Here is a 16,488-nt window from a genome sequence, read left to right on the forward strand (position 1 = left end):
CTGGCTTGTTTGAGATGGAGTAATGAAGGCTTGAGATCCTCCTAAGAAGGAAAGTGAGTAGATGGTATCCAGGAGAGCAAGAAGTGTTTGGAGAGAAGACAAATTTGAGCTATTAGCAATATCAGTGCTGTATTTGATGCTGCCAAAGCCATTGAGTGGCTCAAAATTAATGTAAGAGCACTTTTTAAAAATTTCATTATACCTCCTTCAGAGAGAAGTAAAGCAGTCCATTGCAGGGAAAAAACCTTAAACTCCTTCTTTCCTGAAATAATTACTCACTCATAAGGAGTCAGACCCAGCTGAAGTGTAGGGTACTCTTGTTTTGTGGGACCCTGAAAAACAGTCCCAGAACTACAAAGAGTTGTGTGACATTAACATGACATGACAGGATATCATACATAATAACAAATGTAGAAAACTGTACATATAGTCCCACAATTATAAATGTTTTCTAATTATTGAAATTGAAAATCACCTAGTTATGCATTTATGAGTTCTTTTCTTTTGTATCCTTCTTTTATTTTGATTTCTGCTAGTAAAGCCAAAGGAAAATAGTAGCTAAGGATTCATTTTATGCTGATGAATTTCTTTGTTTTAAAACTCAGGTTAAAAGAAAAGGAATATCAATGAAACAGAACAACAAATGAAATAATTCAGATGTGAGACGTATCCCTGGAGATGGAGAGAGAAGGGTCAACATGATCATATAAGAAATCTTTAGCTAAAATAAAGTTCAGTATCTAAGAGCATCAGTGAATTTCTTGTTGCTTAGAAATTGATCCATTTTGTATCTCAGAGGAACTGTATTAATTTGAATTTGTTGATTAGAGAGTGTATTGCATTAGCAAATGATACTATTTAGTGAAGAGTTGAGCAAGTGCCAGGAGAAAAACCCAAAAGACTTCATTTCAAAATGTATTTTGTTCACTTATTTAATGAAACAAAATCTTTTGCTTGGATTGTTACAATAGAAATGCAACAGAAAACTGGATATTTTATTTAAATGAAATCTGATTATGAAGTGATTTGCTATGGTATTGTCTGTCCTGGTAAATTTGGTGGTAGTGATAAAGAGAGATAAAGTGATAAATGGGGTGGTAAGGCAACTTTTCAAATCAATGGAGTGTTAGGAGGGTTGAGGGTTGGGGTTTTTTTAGCAGTACTATCAGATGTAATTTAAAATCTTTAAAATCCTGCAGTTCCAATTTTCAAATCACAGAAATGAAGAGTAATGTGTTGCCATAGTCCCTTGTCCCTAGTAATAAGGTTTTAAATAGCTATTCTTCAGATTAAGAAATCACTGCTGCACATTAACTTTAAGCTAACATGTAAGGAGTAAACTGTATTAATTACTGAGTTAATTTCTCTTGGCTGCAAGTTGATAGTAATCAGATGTGAAAAAGAAATCCAGCGTGCTCCAGTTTGTGTAGGATGTGCTGTACAGTAATTTGTTATGTGCTGAAGGTACTTCAGATTCTTTGTTGTCTAGCACCTTTTTTTTTTTTTCTCCCTGTCCCTTCCTCCCAATCTCACCCCTCTTAGGGGTACTAGGACGAGCCCAGGAGCCCAACGGAGTATAGCCCTCATCACTGAAGGAACAACACAGGAAATGTGTCTAATGCTAACAGCTGAGGGAAACATGCTTCGTATCAGCAGCAATTAAAACGGATGGGCAGCATCATTGGAACCATGGGGTGCAGCAGTTCTGTAGCTGACAGAAGGTCAGAGAATGGTGAGTGTTGCTTTTGTCTTCAGGGCAAGTGGTTGTTCTCTCTCTAACACCAGAAGAGGATTGCAAGGTAATGTTTCCCCCCTATCCTGTTGTCAAAATACTTGTTCAGGGAAAATTATTTTCTAATTATTTTCTTTTTAAAAGAGTGCATAGTTTTTAGATGCTGGCTGAGGTCAGGAAGCAGCTTTAGACCACCTCTAACACTGACAGATTGGGTTGTAAAAGATTCACAGCATCTGGGACAGAAGCTAAATTTCAGAGGTGTCTGTGCTTGCTCTGTCACTGGCCAAGCTTAAGGGGTAAGGTACTGAGTGGGACTTTTTATGGCTTTTCACACCACAGGACTCCTGGGCAAACCACCCCAATTTCCCTGCTGTTGGGTGACCCCAATTATAAAACAAGTGTAATAAAGCAGAGCTATTACAGTGACTTCAAAATCAGTTTTCTGGCCTGCCAAGTGCCTGGCCTGGCATTCTCCCTGACAATTACTGAGGCTGTCAGCTGAAAGTCCCCACAGGACCTGGTTAAATGTTCAATTAAACTAATGGATCATCACCCTCCTTTTAATCATACCCCACCTTGATATGAACTCAGCAGTCTTTGCACAGGCAGGTGGGTTCCAGGATTCACTCAGACCTTTGTTCAGACCCTTTGTGTTCTCTTTCAAGATTTTTCATTAAAGCACAATTTGTTGGTCAGCAGAGAGCCATGTTACATGGTACTGTGCATAATCTTAGGACATTATTATGCTGAACAGCCATGGTTGAAGAGGAAGGCTCTTTCTGACTACTAAGCCAGGACCAAGTCACAGGAAGCTGGTGACTATGAAGCAGGAGCACTTAGTCATAGCTACAGGGATCCCAGCTGACTGGTTTGAGAGCAGTCCTCAGCTTTGTGTACGCTACTCCATAGCAGCATCAGTGCTGTATCACAGCAAGGAAAATACAACGGAATCAGCCGGACTCCCAGACCTACCTGTAACTCGAAGGCAGCCCTTCTGCTTTGGGTTTGCATGCTGTGCCTACGTGTGCCTTGCAAGACCTTGGATATGTGCTACTTGGGAATATTTCTGAGTGTGTAAAAGCTTGGAGTGTTCATGAGTGTCGGTGACTGAATGACGGACTCAGACCGCCAGGGAATCTGAATCGTTTACGCAAAGGAGTGAGTTGGTTTTATACACTTTTCTAAGGCACAGTATTTCCTTGAACGGCGTGACCTATCCCGTGTTGCCACATCAGCAACACACTTTCTCAATGTCCTTTCATGGGGTGGTCAGTCACTGTTCACTCCTCCGGCAGCTCCCGGCAGGCTCCTCTCGGTAGGGGTCTGCTGTGTGACACCTCCTCCCCCCAGGGTCCGGGGGAGATAAGCCTCTGTGTGCTGCCATGTGCTCCTTTGTGCTGCCATGTGCCTCCGCAGGCAGGTGTAACAGCTCACAGCTCAATTCTCTCTTATAATTCCCCATACATGAGGAGCTGTACTCTTTCTTGATCAACAACCATCAGCACACACTGATGTGGGGCATTAGCCCAAAGATGGCTTATGATTTTGTGTGCTTGTTGGATTGCGTTTTGTCTTCTGGAATTGCTGGATGGTTTTCTTTCTGCTCTTCAGCAGTAGTCAAGTGATGTTGAACCATCATTCTATCTGCAGCCTGAGGCTGTACATTTCTCTAATGCATTAATAACATTAATTTAACAGATACTTGTTGGTGTAGAGACCTTCTGCAACTGATAACAATTTCTTTTAGAGATGCAGTTTAGCCTAGTGTGAAAATAATGTTCTGATTCAGTCCTGAGAATAACAGTGCTGTAATAAGTACAATTGAAAAAAAAGACAGGAAACACTCTGTTAGATTTGCAACATTAACCACAGTGATTGATATGTTTCTGTCTTATGTGATAGCAATGGAACTGTGCCATGTTAAGTGCTCAGGACCATTAAGCAACCCAGGGGGGGCTTTAATGGGAAGTTTAATGGGTCTGATGCTGAAAATCAGTTTCTGTGCTGGTGACTGCACTTTGCCCCTTAGGTACTCTTCTAAACAGAAATGTTGGTGACAGCCTTGCTGTAATATGTGAGGCTTTCAGGTCTGTAGTGGTGGAGACTGAAAGGACTGAAAATAATAGAGATGTCATAGTTTTTGTAGGGTCTGAGGGATGCTCTTAGTCATATAAGGATCACATTTCCTTCAGTCAGGATTTTTCTGGGGTGGATGCAATATCTACAGGATGGGAGTCTTTATGGATTTTAGTCTTGTCTAGACTAGAAAATTTTATCACTTTAACTATACTGTATAATCATTAATGGTAAAATGAGCAAACATCGTGTTGTTATGGTATCTGTAAGAATTTTTATAAAAAGGTTTCTTTAATGTTATACATCTATTAATAGAATCACTTTCCCATTAATGTTTGTCCTTACCTGCATAACTATCAGTTTAAGAAAAAAAATCATTCTCACTCAGGTTCCACTCATCTTAGTAGAAAAATTCCTGGTATTTGAGATCAGGTACAATAATTGACTGGTGTAAACTGTTGTCCCTCTAGCACAGAGCTTTTCTTTACTGTTTTGCAGTGCAGGACAGTGTCCACCCCAGGACCCCTTTGTGCCACCAGATGTTGCTCTGATTAATAAACTTTTATCTGAGCAGTTAAAGGAATGTGCTCTCTTTCTGGCATGAATGAGGCCTATAGGCAACAGGCTTTTTCCTCCAGCCTGCAGTCTTGATGATTGTCCTTCAGTGAAGTTTCCAGCAGTTTTCCAGTCTGAGACCATTGTAGACACAGCTTCTTAAAATGCTGAGTGGAATGCATATTCAGCACATAGACAAAAATTGTCTTCTGGCATGTTCCCTTGAATTTTTGGGGTGAGTGTTCTTTTGTTAACCAAGTTAGCCAAAGATATACCTGATTGCCTTTTGGCTTGTCTGTTTAAGCAACATATTCTGCCCCTCGATACCATTTGTTAACTTTTTATCCTAGGATTTGAATTTTGCTGGCTTGCTGATGCAGCTCTGCAGGCAAAGACTTTCTGGTAGAAGAGGTTGTTGAAAATACTGTCATTATATGGCTGTTCATGTTGCAGCTTGCAAAATCAAAGCTTTTTACTGCAGCTTGGTAAAGAAAGACATTCTACTGATAGGCTAAACTGTTCTTCCTTTCCTCACCTTCCCAAAACTCATATAGTGCCCATCAGCTGAACATGACTGACTTCTTACCTGGGTACTGTCTTCAAGGCAATTAAATGGGGAAGGTTACTAACAACTTAGGCCTGAGCAAGTCAGCCAGCTTGGGATCTGTGTCTAAAGAAAGAAACAGTAAAGGCATCATGTAATTTTTTTCAGTCTCATTTTTACTGGGTACCATCTTATTGTTGACTGTGCACAATGGACTGCATTTGTCATCTGTCTGAAATTCTGCAAAGGCAGCATGCATATTTCCCTTGTAGATTGCCCTGCATCCATGTGTACTCCACTGCTTTCTGTTTTGACAGTCATTAGAGCTGCAATCCTCATCCAGAAGTGGTACCGCTTTACCATGGCCCGGCTGGAGATGAGGCGCCGCTATTCCCTCAGTATCTTTCAGTCAATCGAATATGCTGATGAACAGGATCAACTACAGGTTTGTAATCTTCCATTCTTCCTGTACAAACAGTTAAGTTATCCCCACGACTGTGTCTGGACAAACAAAATGGGTATGTGGTGATTTCTTCCTACAAAGTTGGGTCCTGATCAATGAAACTATTTCCCTGCCTGACACATGAACTGAGTTGTGTGTATTCATAGACAGACATACAGATGAATGTAACTACATGGGCATCAGGACACCTTCCTGCCCATACAGCACATCTAGGGTATAGGTTCCTGTATAGCAGCTCTGTTAGCCAGGGATTGCAGGTCATTTGCAGATCACTATGGTTGATCTTAACTGTGTCTGTGAGGCAACATATGTGCAACAGAGATATCGGTGTTTCAGCATGTCAGCCCAGGCTTCCTTTAGGGTCAATACAGGAAATTTGGAACTTACAGGCCTTTGTGTTCATCCTAGCACCTGTGTGTAAAGTCAGTTCAATGCATTGTAGCAGTTGTTTCTATTGACTACGAAGGAAGTCTAGGCAAATAGTCTGGGTGATGGGCAAGATGAATTACATCCAAAAATGTCAGCAGCACTGACACAGCCCTGAAATATTTTATGTATTCATAAAGTGTCGATTGTGAATTCATAGCAAAGAAGGAAAGGGAGCTATTTTTGTAGTAGGACACAAATTGTATAATTGCAGGCTGATAATTTGGGAATATACAGTAGTGACTTAGATCCCCCTAAATGGGAAATTGCAAGTAATTGAGTAAGAAAGATGTTAATGCTTGTTGGATCACCTAAACTCATCAGTGTGTTTGTTCTTTTCTTTTTCATACTCAGCTATCCAACTTCTTTACATTCATGCTGGATCACTGTACTCATCCTGATTCAGGTAACGATAAAAATAAAAGTAATGTAGAGATTCTGTTTGAAAAACTTGATATGAGGAAAGTTAATTTTCAATGTGATATTTACAGCCTATGGCATGTGCTGGGGTTGAGGTTTGATAATGTGATATGAGTTTGATCCTCTAAGTGTTGACACTGCTCACTATCTACTCAGTGAATCAGAGCAGTCAGTAAGTCAGAACAGGTGCTTTTGTCCTCACAAGAATATTCAGAGGTGCTCAGAGTGCTTTCTTATGTTACTGCCCTTCCTACAGAATCCAATTTTCACAGCTTTCTATGCATGTTTTCTTAAGCTATGAGATCTGATTATTCAGAAAGATTGTGTTCAGTTGGTTTAAGGCAGGTATAATCAAAGAGGTTGCTCTTCCCCCCACCTCCCCCTTCCCCTCCCTCTGGACCACTTTTTAATTTAATTTGTTCTAGATTTCACTGCAACATGTATCAGTATGTGAATGATAAAAAATGAAATAAATTTAAACTGCTGGAGATAAATCTTCGGAAACCATCTCAATTAAGCTTCGGTTATTCAAGGAATAACCTTTAATTTTTGAAGTATTTTGGGATCCTTGAACATAACTTACTTTTGAGGTCAAGCTCAACAGAAGGACAGAAAGTGATTCTTAAGTCCAGAAAACAAACATGACTTCCCTGAACAAATTGAGAATAGATCTAATCCCAGCAGAGTTAAAAATGAGGCTGTCCCCTTCTTACTGCATTACAAGAAAATGCCCTTTCTCTTTCATCTGGCCTAGCCACGGGTTATTCCAATTAAAATTTGCACAAGATACTTTGATAGCAGGATAAAACCACCATCAAAACCTTAAGTGGTTCAGCGTTCTAATGACAACCGGTAGAAATGGTAATTTTTCTCTCTTAAATACTTTAGAGTGCCTAATGCTCTCTGTGCTCTGCAGAAAAATAAATTACGTTTGAGCCTTGGTCCAAAGTCAAGACAGATGATGCAACAGTCCTTCCTTTGATTTTTTTTTTCCATTACTGCCATATTCTGTAAAAAAAATCTGCTTTAGTCATTTAACTTCCTGGAAAGGAATTGGCAAACTTAAAGAAGATCAGATACTGCTCACTTCATCTACTTCTTCATGCTGATAGTGCACCTCTGTTCAGCTTTTCCATCTGAATGGGGAAGAAAACAGTAGTGCTAGGTCTGAGACTTGGAAAAATATTGTTAATCTCTATTTTTAGTATTAAAATGGAATTTTTTAGCTGCTTGTTATAGATATGGTTTATCCACCTTTATTAATTGTGTCTGCTCACAGAAGGAACAAAGGTGAGGTGTCTCAGGTGACTTTCTTGGGCTCAGGACATTGCAGAGCACACTGCTACATGCATAGGTTTATATGCAGGTGGAGATTCAAGCCTCACCTGTGCACAGGGAGATGGAGGGTCCTGTGGGCTGCCCCTCATCACCACTGCACAGGTGACCTGTTTCTTGGTCTTGTAGATACTGGAAATTGCAGATGTGGTTAAGGCTGAAACACGTGATAAAGTGTAGATGGGTTATGATAAAGCATTCTTTTGTCTTGCTAGCTTAAAACTTCCATTTTTAGGACTGATTTTGTTAAGACTTGATGACTGCTCCAAAGGCTTTATTTTTCTCTTGGTTTGTTCCCCCTTTCTAATACCATGTGTTGCAGATACCAGAACCCTAAACAAAACCAAAAAATTCTGGTGTATGTTTAGTAAAGAGACGGCCAAGGCTGCCTATCTATGCAAAGGAACTGACTTAGATTTTTTTGAGGGATTGCATATCAAATGCCTGTTGTGTGGGTTGTGGTTATTTTGTCCAACTACTGGCTGTGTCCATTCTTTGCTTTAAGCTCTTGATTGCTTGCCCCTGGAAGTGACCTTTGCAGCACCCATGCTAGCCCCACTGATGTAAGCAAAATCAGTGCTGAATAGAGGGATTCTTAAAGAACTGCTTCCACTTTTGCTGAATCACCATCTTAAGAAATGAACCACCACGAATGTAAACATAACAACCAGAGAGGCTTCAAATCGACTTTGCTATTCTCTGGTGTTTTTTTCTTTTTTCATCAGTGCGTGCTCACTTAAATTAGAGTGATTGCATATGGTTCAAAAGCTGTCTCCAAGAAGACAGTATATAATATTCTTACCAGAGAATAAGTTGCCTGTTCTTCTCAGTATAAGAAAGTTACCTGAAAATTCTGTGATCTGTGGTTTTCCTTACATTATAAACCCCTCGGTCTCCACTATTAATCTTGTTACTTTCCTCTTTTTAATCTGTTTTTGCAGATTATGTTTTTCAAAGAAAGGAAGCAGCTGCCATCTCATTAACACAGTAGTTCTTTTGATGTGATTGTTTATCTGTTATACCCTAAAGCTTTTTTCATTCTCTCATTCTCCTTAAGATGCCAGTGTAGTTTGTGATTGGGATATTATGTAGTTTGTGTCTTGTTCTGCTTCTTATAAAAGGCTATTTTGCAAGGGTTTATGGAAAATAAGAATAAAAACCTTTTCTACCATACATTTTTCTCCCTCGTTTCCTGAAAAATCTTCCTACATTCTCAGCTTTCAATGGAAAGTTCTCTGGTCAGAGAAAACTGGAAACTGCCTTTCTGGCAAAAGGTGACCTATTTACTCACTCTTTTATGGGCGCATTGAGGGTGAGAAGACTGCAAACACATCCTGGGAAAAATGGTGGGACTGGGAATCTAAGCCTGTTCCTCTCAAGGTCACCAGGGCACCTCCTGGAGCCTTTCTTCAAAGGGGAACAAAAGAAAAAATGTGTTGTTTTCTGCAGTTTCCCTCCCCATGATGCCTCCCTTACAGCTTTAGTGCCCTTCCAAGATATTTTGCACAGTGATTCTTGCAGTGGAGAATAAGTTATAGCTGCTCGTAGTTTGTAGCACCCAGGAATGGAGTGAAAGAAGAAATGTCTGAAGTGTTATAGAAACCTCCTCCCTCCTCTTTGTAGGCTCAGTGTCCATTTGGCTTTGACCTGAGGGCTGTGAATCAGTATCTGGCATATGTAAGAGCCCTTCTCAGGAGTCAGAGGTGCTCTCAGATACCCCAGAGGTCAGGCTGAAGGCACACAGATCGTGGCAGAACAGAGAACTAATTTCAGAGCTGCAGAAGTAGCTGATTCCTGGTTACCCTGATTGTGAGCACATCCTTGGCAGTGGCAACTTTGACTTGCCTCTAACAACTCCCCTGGCAAGACGATCTTGTCAGGAGAATCAGGTCCTTGGGCTTTCTGTAGCCAAATTGACTCCACCTAGGTCTGGGCCTTTGTGTTTAACACTGAATATGGCTGTAGGGTAGTTGTGTGAGCTCTCTTAATGGTGAAGGCTCAACTCCCTGACCTCTGGTGTCAGAGTACAAAGCAGGTCATTGCCTGTGCTCCCTCTAGTCAGTGGAGAGATGCAGATGCTGGCAGAGGGCATTTCATTCTGTCTTGACACATGTGCCTGAACCAGGCAGGCCTAGATTTTTCATCTGTCTTTCAGTATGAACTAAAGAGCCTTGATAGCTTCAACTAGAACAGGAAAATGTGAGGGGTGCTGAATCCTTCAGAATTAGTCCTGCATGGGGCATGTGGTGAGCTGGTGTACTTGCTGGCCACCTTGGTGATCCCCAGGCTGCTTTAGGTCATCCATTACTGACTGTTCAGAGATGGGACAATCATTGCTGTGCTGGAAGAAGCCTTAAAATCCAGCTGAAAGACTGCCTGAGGAGCCATAAGCACACTCTAAGGGTAATGACAATGACTGGCTTTTGACAACTCATCCAGAAGTGGAAACTGGGGCGTACTTTGCAGAGATATGCCCTACAGGGAAAGAGATTGCATTTCCCAGCATGTGCCAAAATGGAAGCGAGTCTGTGAGGAAGGCAAGTTCATGTTCAGAGGTAAAGTGATGGATGGATGGCTAGCTGTGTGCAGGAAGGGAAGGCAGGAGTAAGAGCAGGCATGGGCAGGTGTCTGCCTGGCTTGAAGCGCTGAGAAGATCACTGACTTTGAAGGAGTCATGTCAGATAAGGACAGCTGGCTAGAACAGGCAAGAAATGAGGAATTTGGGTGGTCTGAGGAGCTGGTTCTGCAGTTGCCCACTTCCTGGGAAGTAGGGTGCAGAGGGAGATACTGTCCAGAGGCCTGCTGCTAGAGCTGGAGCAAGAACTGGTGCAAATGTGCTTGGCTAATCACTATGTGGGAATCAGCAGTTTCAGCCCATGGTGACATTCTGGTGTCCAGCCAGACAAAGCTGTAACTGTGGTAGAAGGCTGCAAATCAAACTGTACTTGGTGGAAACAGTGAACCTTGCTGTTATTTGATGCCTTAGTCCATTTACATGGCTGAGTATAACATTGCATTAGCACTGAATGTGCTAATCAGCTCACAGCTGAAGTGCTGATAGTAAAAGGGGACTTTTAAAAATACAGATTACATTTTTATCTATTTATTTCTTTAATAGGGACTTTATCCAGTTGCAAGACAAGCTGGCCTTTATGAATCTCATAATTTAGGAGGCCACATGCTGGTTTTGGCTACTGTGAGTTTTGAGTCACAGCTACAGGTCAGCTGTAAATCAGCAATAAATAATACAGCTGCATGGCTGTAAATAATACATTTTTATTTGCAGTTGCAGGAAATCAGGGTTACAGAAAACTTACCTGTAGCCCAGCAAACAGTGTTTACAACAATCATCTCACAAGAGCAACTCTGCAACAGCATCTGCTAGAACACTTTTGTTTAGGGCCTGGTTCTCTCTTTTAGAATAATATATGATCAAGACAATCTGCAAGAAGAAAACACTGAAGTCTGGTGATCAGTCAGTTACATTTCAAGGTTACATCAAGAAAAATATTGGATTGAAGCAATTAGCCGTGTTCCTCCTTTCTCCATGTTCCAGAAGAATTAGAAGCTATACTCTTCTTTCACCACTCTGTTTTTGTTTACTTTATTTCATCCAATAGTTTTATGGCAGCGAACCAAAAGCTGGCATTGTTTCCTAGCTGTATCAGAAAGGAGTGATTTGCAATCCACTATGAATAAATAGAATTTTGTTGGTGACTTTTAAAATAATCGCTGACCTTCTGGTATTTTAAGTAGAAAATAAAAGTAATAGAAGTGAATCTCCAAAACCTGTATAAAAAGTGTAATATTGAACTTTAAACAGATGATGATCATTAAAGATCAGCCACTACTTTTGTGTCTCCTTGCATCAGGGGGAGGGAGAAGGGAGTTTGTACCAGGTGATGGTTCTCGTTACCTATGTGAGCAGACTGCTCCACAACTTCAGTGCAAAATTTTTTGCACCCTGACCACAGCTACCTGCAGTTGGAAAAGAGTTTTTGCCTGGTTTTAACTTAGCTTTGGTCTTTTTTACCTTGTTTTGGTTGGTTGGTTGGTTGGTTTTAGTATTATGGAACAATCTGTGGAGACCTGGAGCTTTTCCACTATATGAGGCAGGAGTCGGCCACTGTAATACTGCAGCAGTTAAAGCAGTTACATTCAACCAGTTCTGGCCATGCTGGTACAGCTCTATGGGGGACTGGTGGAGTTTCTACAGTTTTGTTTTTCTTCCCTCTTGTTCCAGTGTCTCAAATTTTTACCAGCCCTAGTGCTCCTCAGGTGATGGATGAAGGCTTATGTTTAAAAGAATTTGAAAAGAAGATTGATGTTCCAGACTCCTATTATGGACCACGACTCTCATTCCCCCTTACTGTTGAAGATGCCAATGCTCTCCTTCATGCTTTCAGGAATGAACAGGTAATTTGCAACTAGCTTGGTTTTGGTTTTTACTTATTTTACATCTGTCAAGTTGTAGTTTCACAATCCAATGCAAGGCTAAACTGGTGCCCAAAGAGATATTTCACCCTTCTTTTACATCCCATTACTTTTTCCTGCTAGCCCAGTGTGATCATAAATGTGCATGGTGAGCTGCCTTGGGAAATTGATCTGGCTGGAAGTTAACACAATAAAATCAAAAGCAGACAGTTCTCAGACAGACGAGTTCCCAGATTTGATTCACTACTTTGCTGCACGACCACCAGGCCCAGCACTGGAGAGGAGGCAGGGAGTAGTGAGATGAAATGAGAACACTTAAGCAGCTGCAAGTCAGGAGCTCTCAGTGAGAGTACAGAACTGGGAAAGGTGTTCTAAGCTAAAATAGAAACTAATTATCATCTTTTTCTGGGTTAAAAGTGCTCATTGTTTGGTCCTCTGTCTTTTGTCTCCCCACCTCATTCTTTTAGAGGAATTGAGGTGTAAGGGTTAATCACCTCATTCCAGGCTGCAAGACTCTACCATAACAGTGGGAGTGACCATAAAGCAGTGCTAATGTAGCAGAACACAGTGACAGCACAAATCTCTGGAGCTCGGGCTGCAGCTTCCAAGGCACTGAGGAGGCTGTCCCTCATTCTCTGTATTCCTGAGCCAGCCCTTTTGTTGCCCACAAGATGAGGGTGGAGCAGGGAGGCATTACATGGCACAGCTCTGTTTGAACTTGTAATTATTTGTGCTTAACAATATGTTGTATATAAAGGGTAAGGGTCTATCTTGCTTTTTAATTTTCTAAATAAGAATTTTTTTTTCTGAGTCAGTTTCTGTGGAGGCTGATTGTAAAAGTACCAAATATAAAGCACATGATAAATGAGCCAACCCACACTTCACCTTACTGTCCACTCTCCCTTCTCTTACTATGGCTGGCATTTTATTAAAGAAATGATCATATGTAATTGGCCTTTTTGTTTGCTTAAAAACATGAATCTTGAAAAGTTGTTCTGTAGCTCATCTATCTCCTCTACCAAGATTCCTCAGATCTGTTGGAATTAAAAGCTTTAAAAATCACCAACTAAAAATTTTTCATAAAAAACATTAGGAGAGAAGACTGGAAGCTTCAATGTTGCATTGTTATAACATCTTCACTGTGAACAAGAAGATAACTCTTGCCAAGGCAGCCCTTGCTGGAGTTTTCCTGTCATTGTTTTTGCAGTTTGCTGAAATATCATTTATGGCCTTTGGGGGTTTTTTTTGTTAGCTTGTGGGATTTTTTTTGTTTGTTTGTTTGTATTTTACTCACATCTAGAATGACATCCTTTTAATTTTTTCCCAGTTACTTTAAACAGATGGCCTTATGCAATGATTCTGAGTGCTCTCTAAGTCTTATATTTTCTGAAAAATAGAAAGAGTAGAAACAGTACAGTATAAATAAAGTGGGAAAATCTGTAAAATAAATTCAGTCAGGGCTCCATATCCATTCACTGGGAAGCAGAAGCAAAGCTCTGAACACACCAGCACTAGGCCATACAGCCTGAACTGATGTCTGGAGGTCTGCACTATAAATAACTTTGGCAATACATGTCTGATATTAATAAAGCAGACAGACCTATTGCTAATTTGAAGGAGTCTTCCTTTTCTACCTGCTTTTTTTTTTCTCACAGCTGCTTCATGCCCGCTATGTACTGCAGCTACTAAGTGAAACTAGGAGGGTTCTCAAGGAGATGCCAAATATCACCCATCTTTCAACTTCCTACTCCAAGGAGATAACTGTCTGCGGTAAGGTGCCAGAGAATATAACTGCTTTGGGTTATGGGTTGGTATTATAAGTGGTTATAGAGTGATACTTTTCCAAATTTTGCCATCACAAGAGAGTTCTCAATGCCCTTTAAAAAATTTATTTATTTACTTTCCCCCACAAATGCATAAATTGGAACAAACAAACAAACAGACAAGAAGTTCCTGAGTCATAGTAAGTATCTTTTAAGAAATTCCCTCACCTCCTCTTTCCTGTTCTTGTTTAACATTTCTGAATGAGTCAGTATTAATTCAGCTAACACTGCAGTGCAGCTGAAATACTCCTGCACTTCCACCTCTAAAATGTTACCAAGTATTTTGATCACTGGCTGTAAGTCTCACCTCTTTCTCCTCTCACTGGGATAAAGACCTTACTCAGTAATGATTTTAATGATTTTAATCATAATTTAATCGGTAATGATTTTAATGAGGGCTTAATATGGGTGGCAAAAAAGACCTTTCATTGACAGCATGACTATTTAGAATAAATTGAAATGATAATAACCCCTCTTTTCTAAGGAGACCCAAGAGGATAGATGTCTCTATACAACCAGCAAATTAGTCTCACAGAATGGTGTATCACACAGTAAAGAACTAAGAGCTCTTTGCCCATCTATTTTGTTACACTTTTGTAAATTATGGATAATGGGATGCAGTATCCTGACTTGACACAGAATGCAGTAGCTGCAAAACAGAACAATAATGGTGACATAACTCTTGACATCTATAAGTGCGTGCTGTGTGTAATAGTAAAGTGGTATAAGGGAGGTACTCTGAGACATGCAAAACAAATAATGTTTTTAAAGATGTGGTTATGGACCTACTTTGATTGCCAGGAAAGGGTTTGTTTAAATGAGGTTTGTATAAACAATAATTTGTTAACCAAACCAACAAGACCCCTTTCCAAACCAAGGGAACATAGATTCATGCTTGTTCACAACACAACATGTTCTTGTTAAACAAACATTCCTCTTCGCGTTTCTATTGCATTTGTACTATGTAAGCAGCATCTAAAGGGAACCCAGTCCTGTACTGAAATGAAAAGCTTTTGTAACCAGAAAGAGCCTCTGCAGAAGACAGATAACCCATTTTAAAGCATAATTGGTCCAAAATGTTGATTTCCTTAAAATAAGGTATCCCTCCCTCCATTTCTTATAATTTCAAATTTATAATGCAGATTAAATATATGCCTGAAATGTTTGCTTCCACATATGTGATGAATACCTATCATAGCTTGAAAGATCCCTTAGAATTAATTCAGCAGGCTCATAATTAATTAAAAGTTGTGCAGAAAACACATACACAGGGTAAAAATGTCACTTCTCTTTTCCTAATCATTGGTGGTAAAAGCATATTTTCACAAGATAGGTTTTGAAACTGTTTTGCAGCTTTGTGGTGGTGAGTCACAGACATGAGAAGGTTGGCTTCAGCTGCAGCTACAGCTGCATGAAATGAAGTCAGATGCACATGGAATCTCTGCTCCAGTGATCCTTTGTGTTGGGGTGAAATTCCCCTGCCTGTTCCAAACAAACCTCTCAAAAAGGGCCCAATCTGTCATTCCTGTGGCCTTAGCATTGAGGCACACAGGTATGGATAGTTCTTGACACTCTCCATCACTTCCTGCTGGTAGTAAGCAAAACCTGTCCCTGAAACACGTTCTGTTGTGCAGTATAAAGAGGGCTACTTGGTAAATTTAAACCCATTTGTATGTAGAAGTCTATTATATTTCAAAATGTCTTTCAGTGACATTTTCTGGGTTTATATACGTAAGGAAAGCATGGGGGAAAACTTATTATGCCTAACCAATTCCAGTTTTATAATTCCAGTTTCTTCCTCTGTGAGAAAATTTTTTAAAAATGTTTTTGTTTCCTGTAGGAGATTTGCATGGAAACCTGGATGATCTTTTGCTGATATTCTATAAGGTAAGTAGGTACTGCGAGATGTGGCATTTTCACTTTATGACTTGTTATTAATAACACATATTTGTGTGTGACAGATTTATCACCATTAGAACTGTTCATGTGGTGTGCATACACCACACACACAAGTTCTGGAACAATTTGGTGTCTTTGTCAGAGCTTTTCCTTCTTCATATCCTCCTGTTTACTGGGAAGGAGGAGATCGAGGAGATGATTGTTTTCCTGAATGATGAACTGCAGCATGAGCCAAAACTTAAGAGGACTCCTTGCAAAATCTCCAAAGTTCTGCCACTGTTTTAAATTCCATATTGACTGAAGTCTGCTACGGATAATTTTGACTCACAAGAAAAATGCAGAAGCTTTCATTTAGGCCTTCCACGGATACCTACAGGTTTTTTGGTTTGGTTTTGGGTTGGATAAACCCACGGATAATTTTGACTCACAAGAAAAATGCAGAAGCTTTCATTTAGGCCTTCCACGGATACCTACAGGTTTTTTGGTTTGGTTTTGGGTTGGGTTTTTTGGTTTGTTTTTGGGGTTTTTTAACAGGAAACAAGAAAGTGCTGTTTAAAAGCTTTTTAAGCCTTCGAAGCAACCACATGATCTGCACAAAATAGAAGTACTTTGGGCACACTTTACATATCCTTTTTTATCATGCTAAAAAAGCATTTCTCAGTTTTACTGATGTGTAAAACAAATTAAGCTCCAGGATGCAGGAAATGTTGTGTATTTAGTTTCACGTTTATCTTCAGTATGAATCACCACCTTTGATTTAGCAGGTACTCTCTTTGAT

General features: G+C 40.1%; 1 protein-coding gene across 1 annotated transcript in view; it reads left to right on the forward strand.

Moving 5' to 3' along the window:
• Positions 1-1,668: 1,668 nt before the first annotated feature.
• PPEF1 (protein phosphatase with EF-hand domain 1) overlaps positions 1,669-16,488 on the forward strand; it is a gene marked incomplete at both ends in the record, with an annotated part of 28,485 nt that continues 13,665 nt past the window's right edge. Inside the window, 6 exons of the mRNA XM_082277442.1 lie at positions 1,669-1,732; positions 5,228-5,355; positions 6,154-6,205; positions 11,798-11,970; positions 13,644-13,758; positions 15,652-15,698. Of these exons, the coding sequence (XP_082133568.1) occupies positions 1,669-1,732; positions 5,228-5,355; positions 6,154-6,205; positions 11,798-11,970; positions 13,644-13,758; positions 15,652-15,698 (579 nt within the window). The remainder of the gene's footprint in view (positions 1,733-5,227; positions 5,356-6,153; positions 6,206-11,797; positions 11,971-13,643; positions 13,759-15,651; positions 15,699-16,488) is intronic.

Source organism: Coloeus monedula (assembly GCF_965178545.1).
Source record: "Coloeus monedula genome assembly, chromosome: 3".
Classification (NCBI taxonomy): Eukaryota; Metazoa; Chordata; class Aves; order Passeriformes; family Corvidae; genus Coloeus; species Coloeus monedula.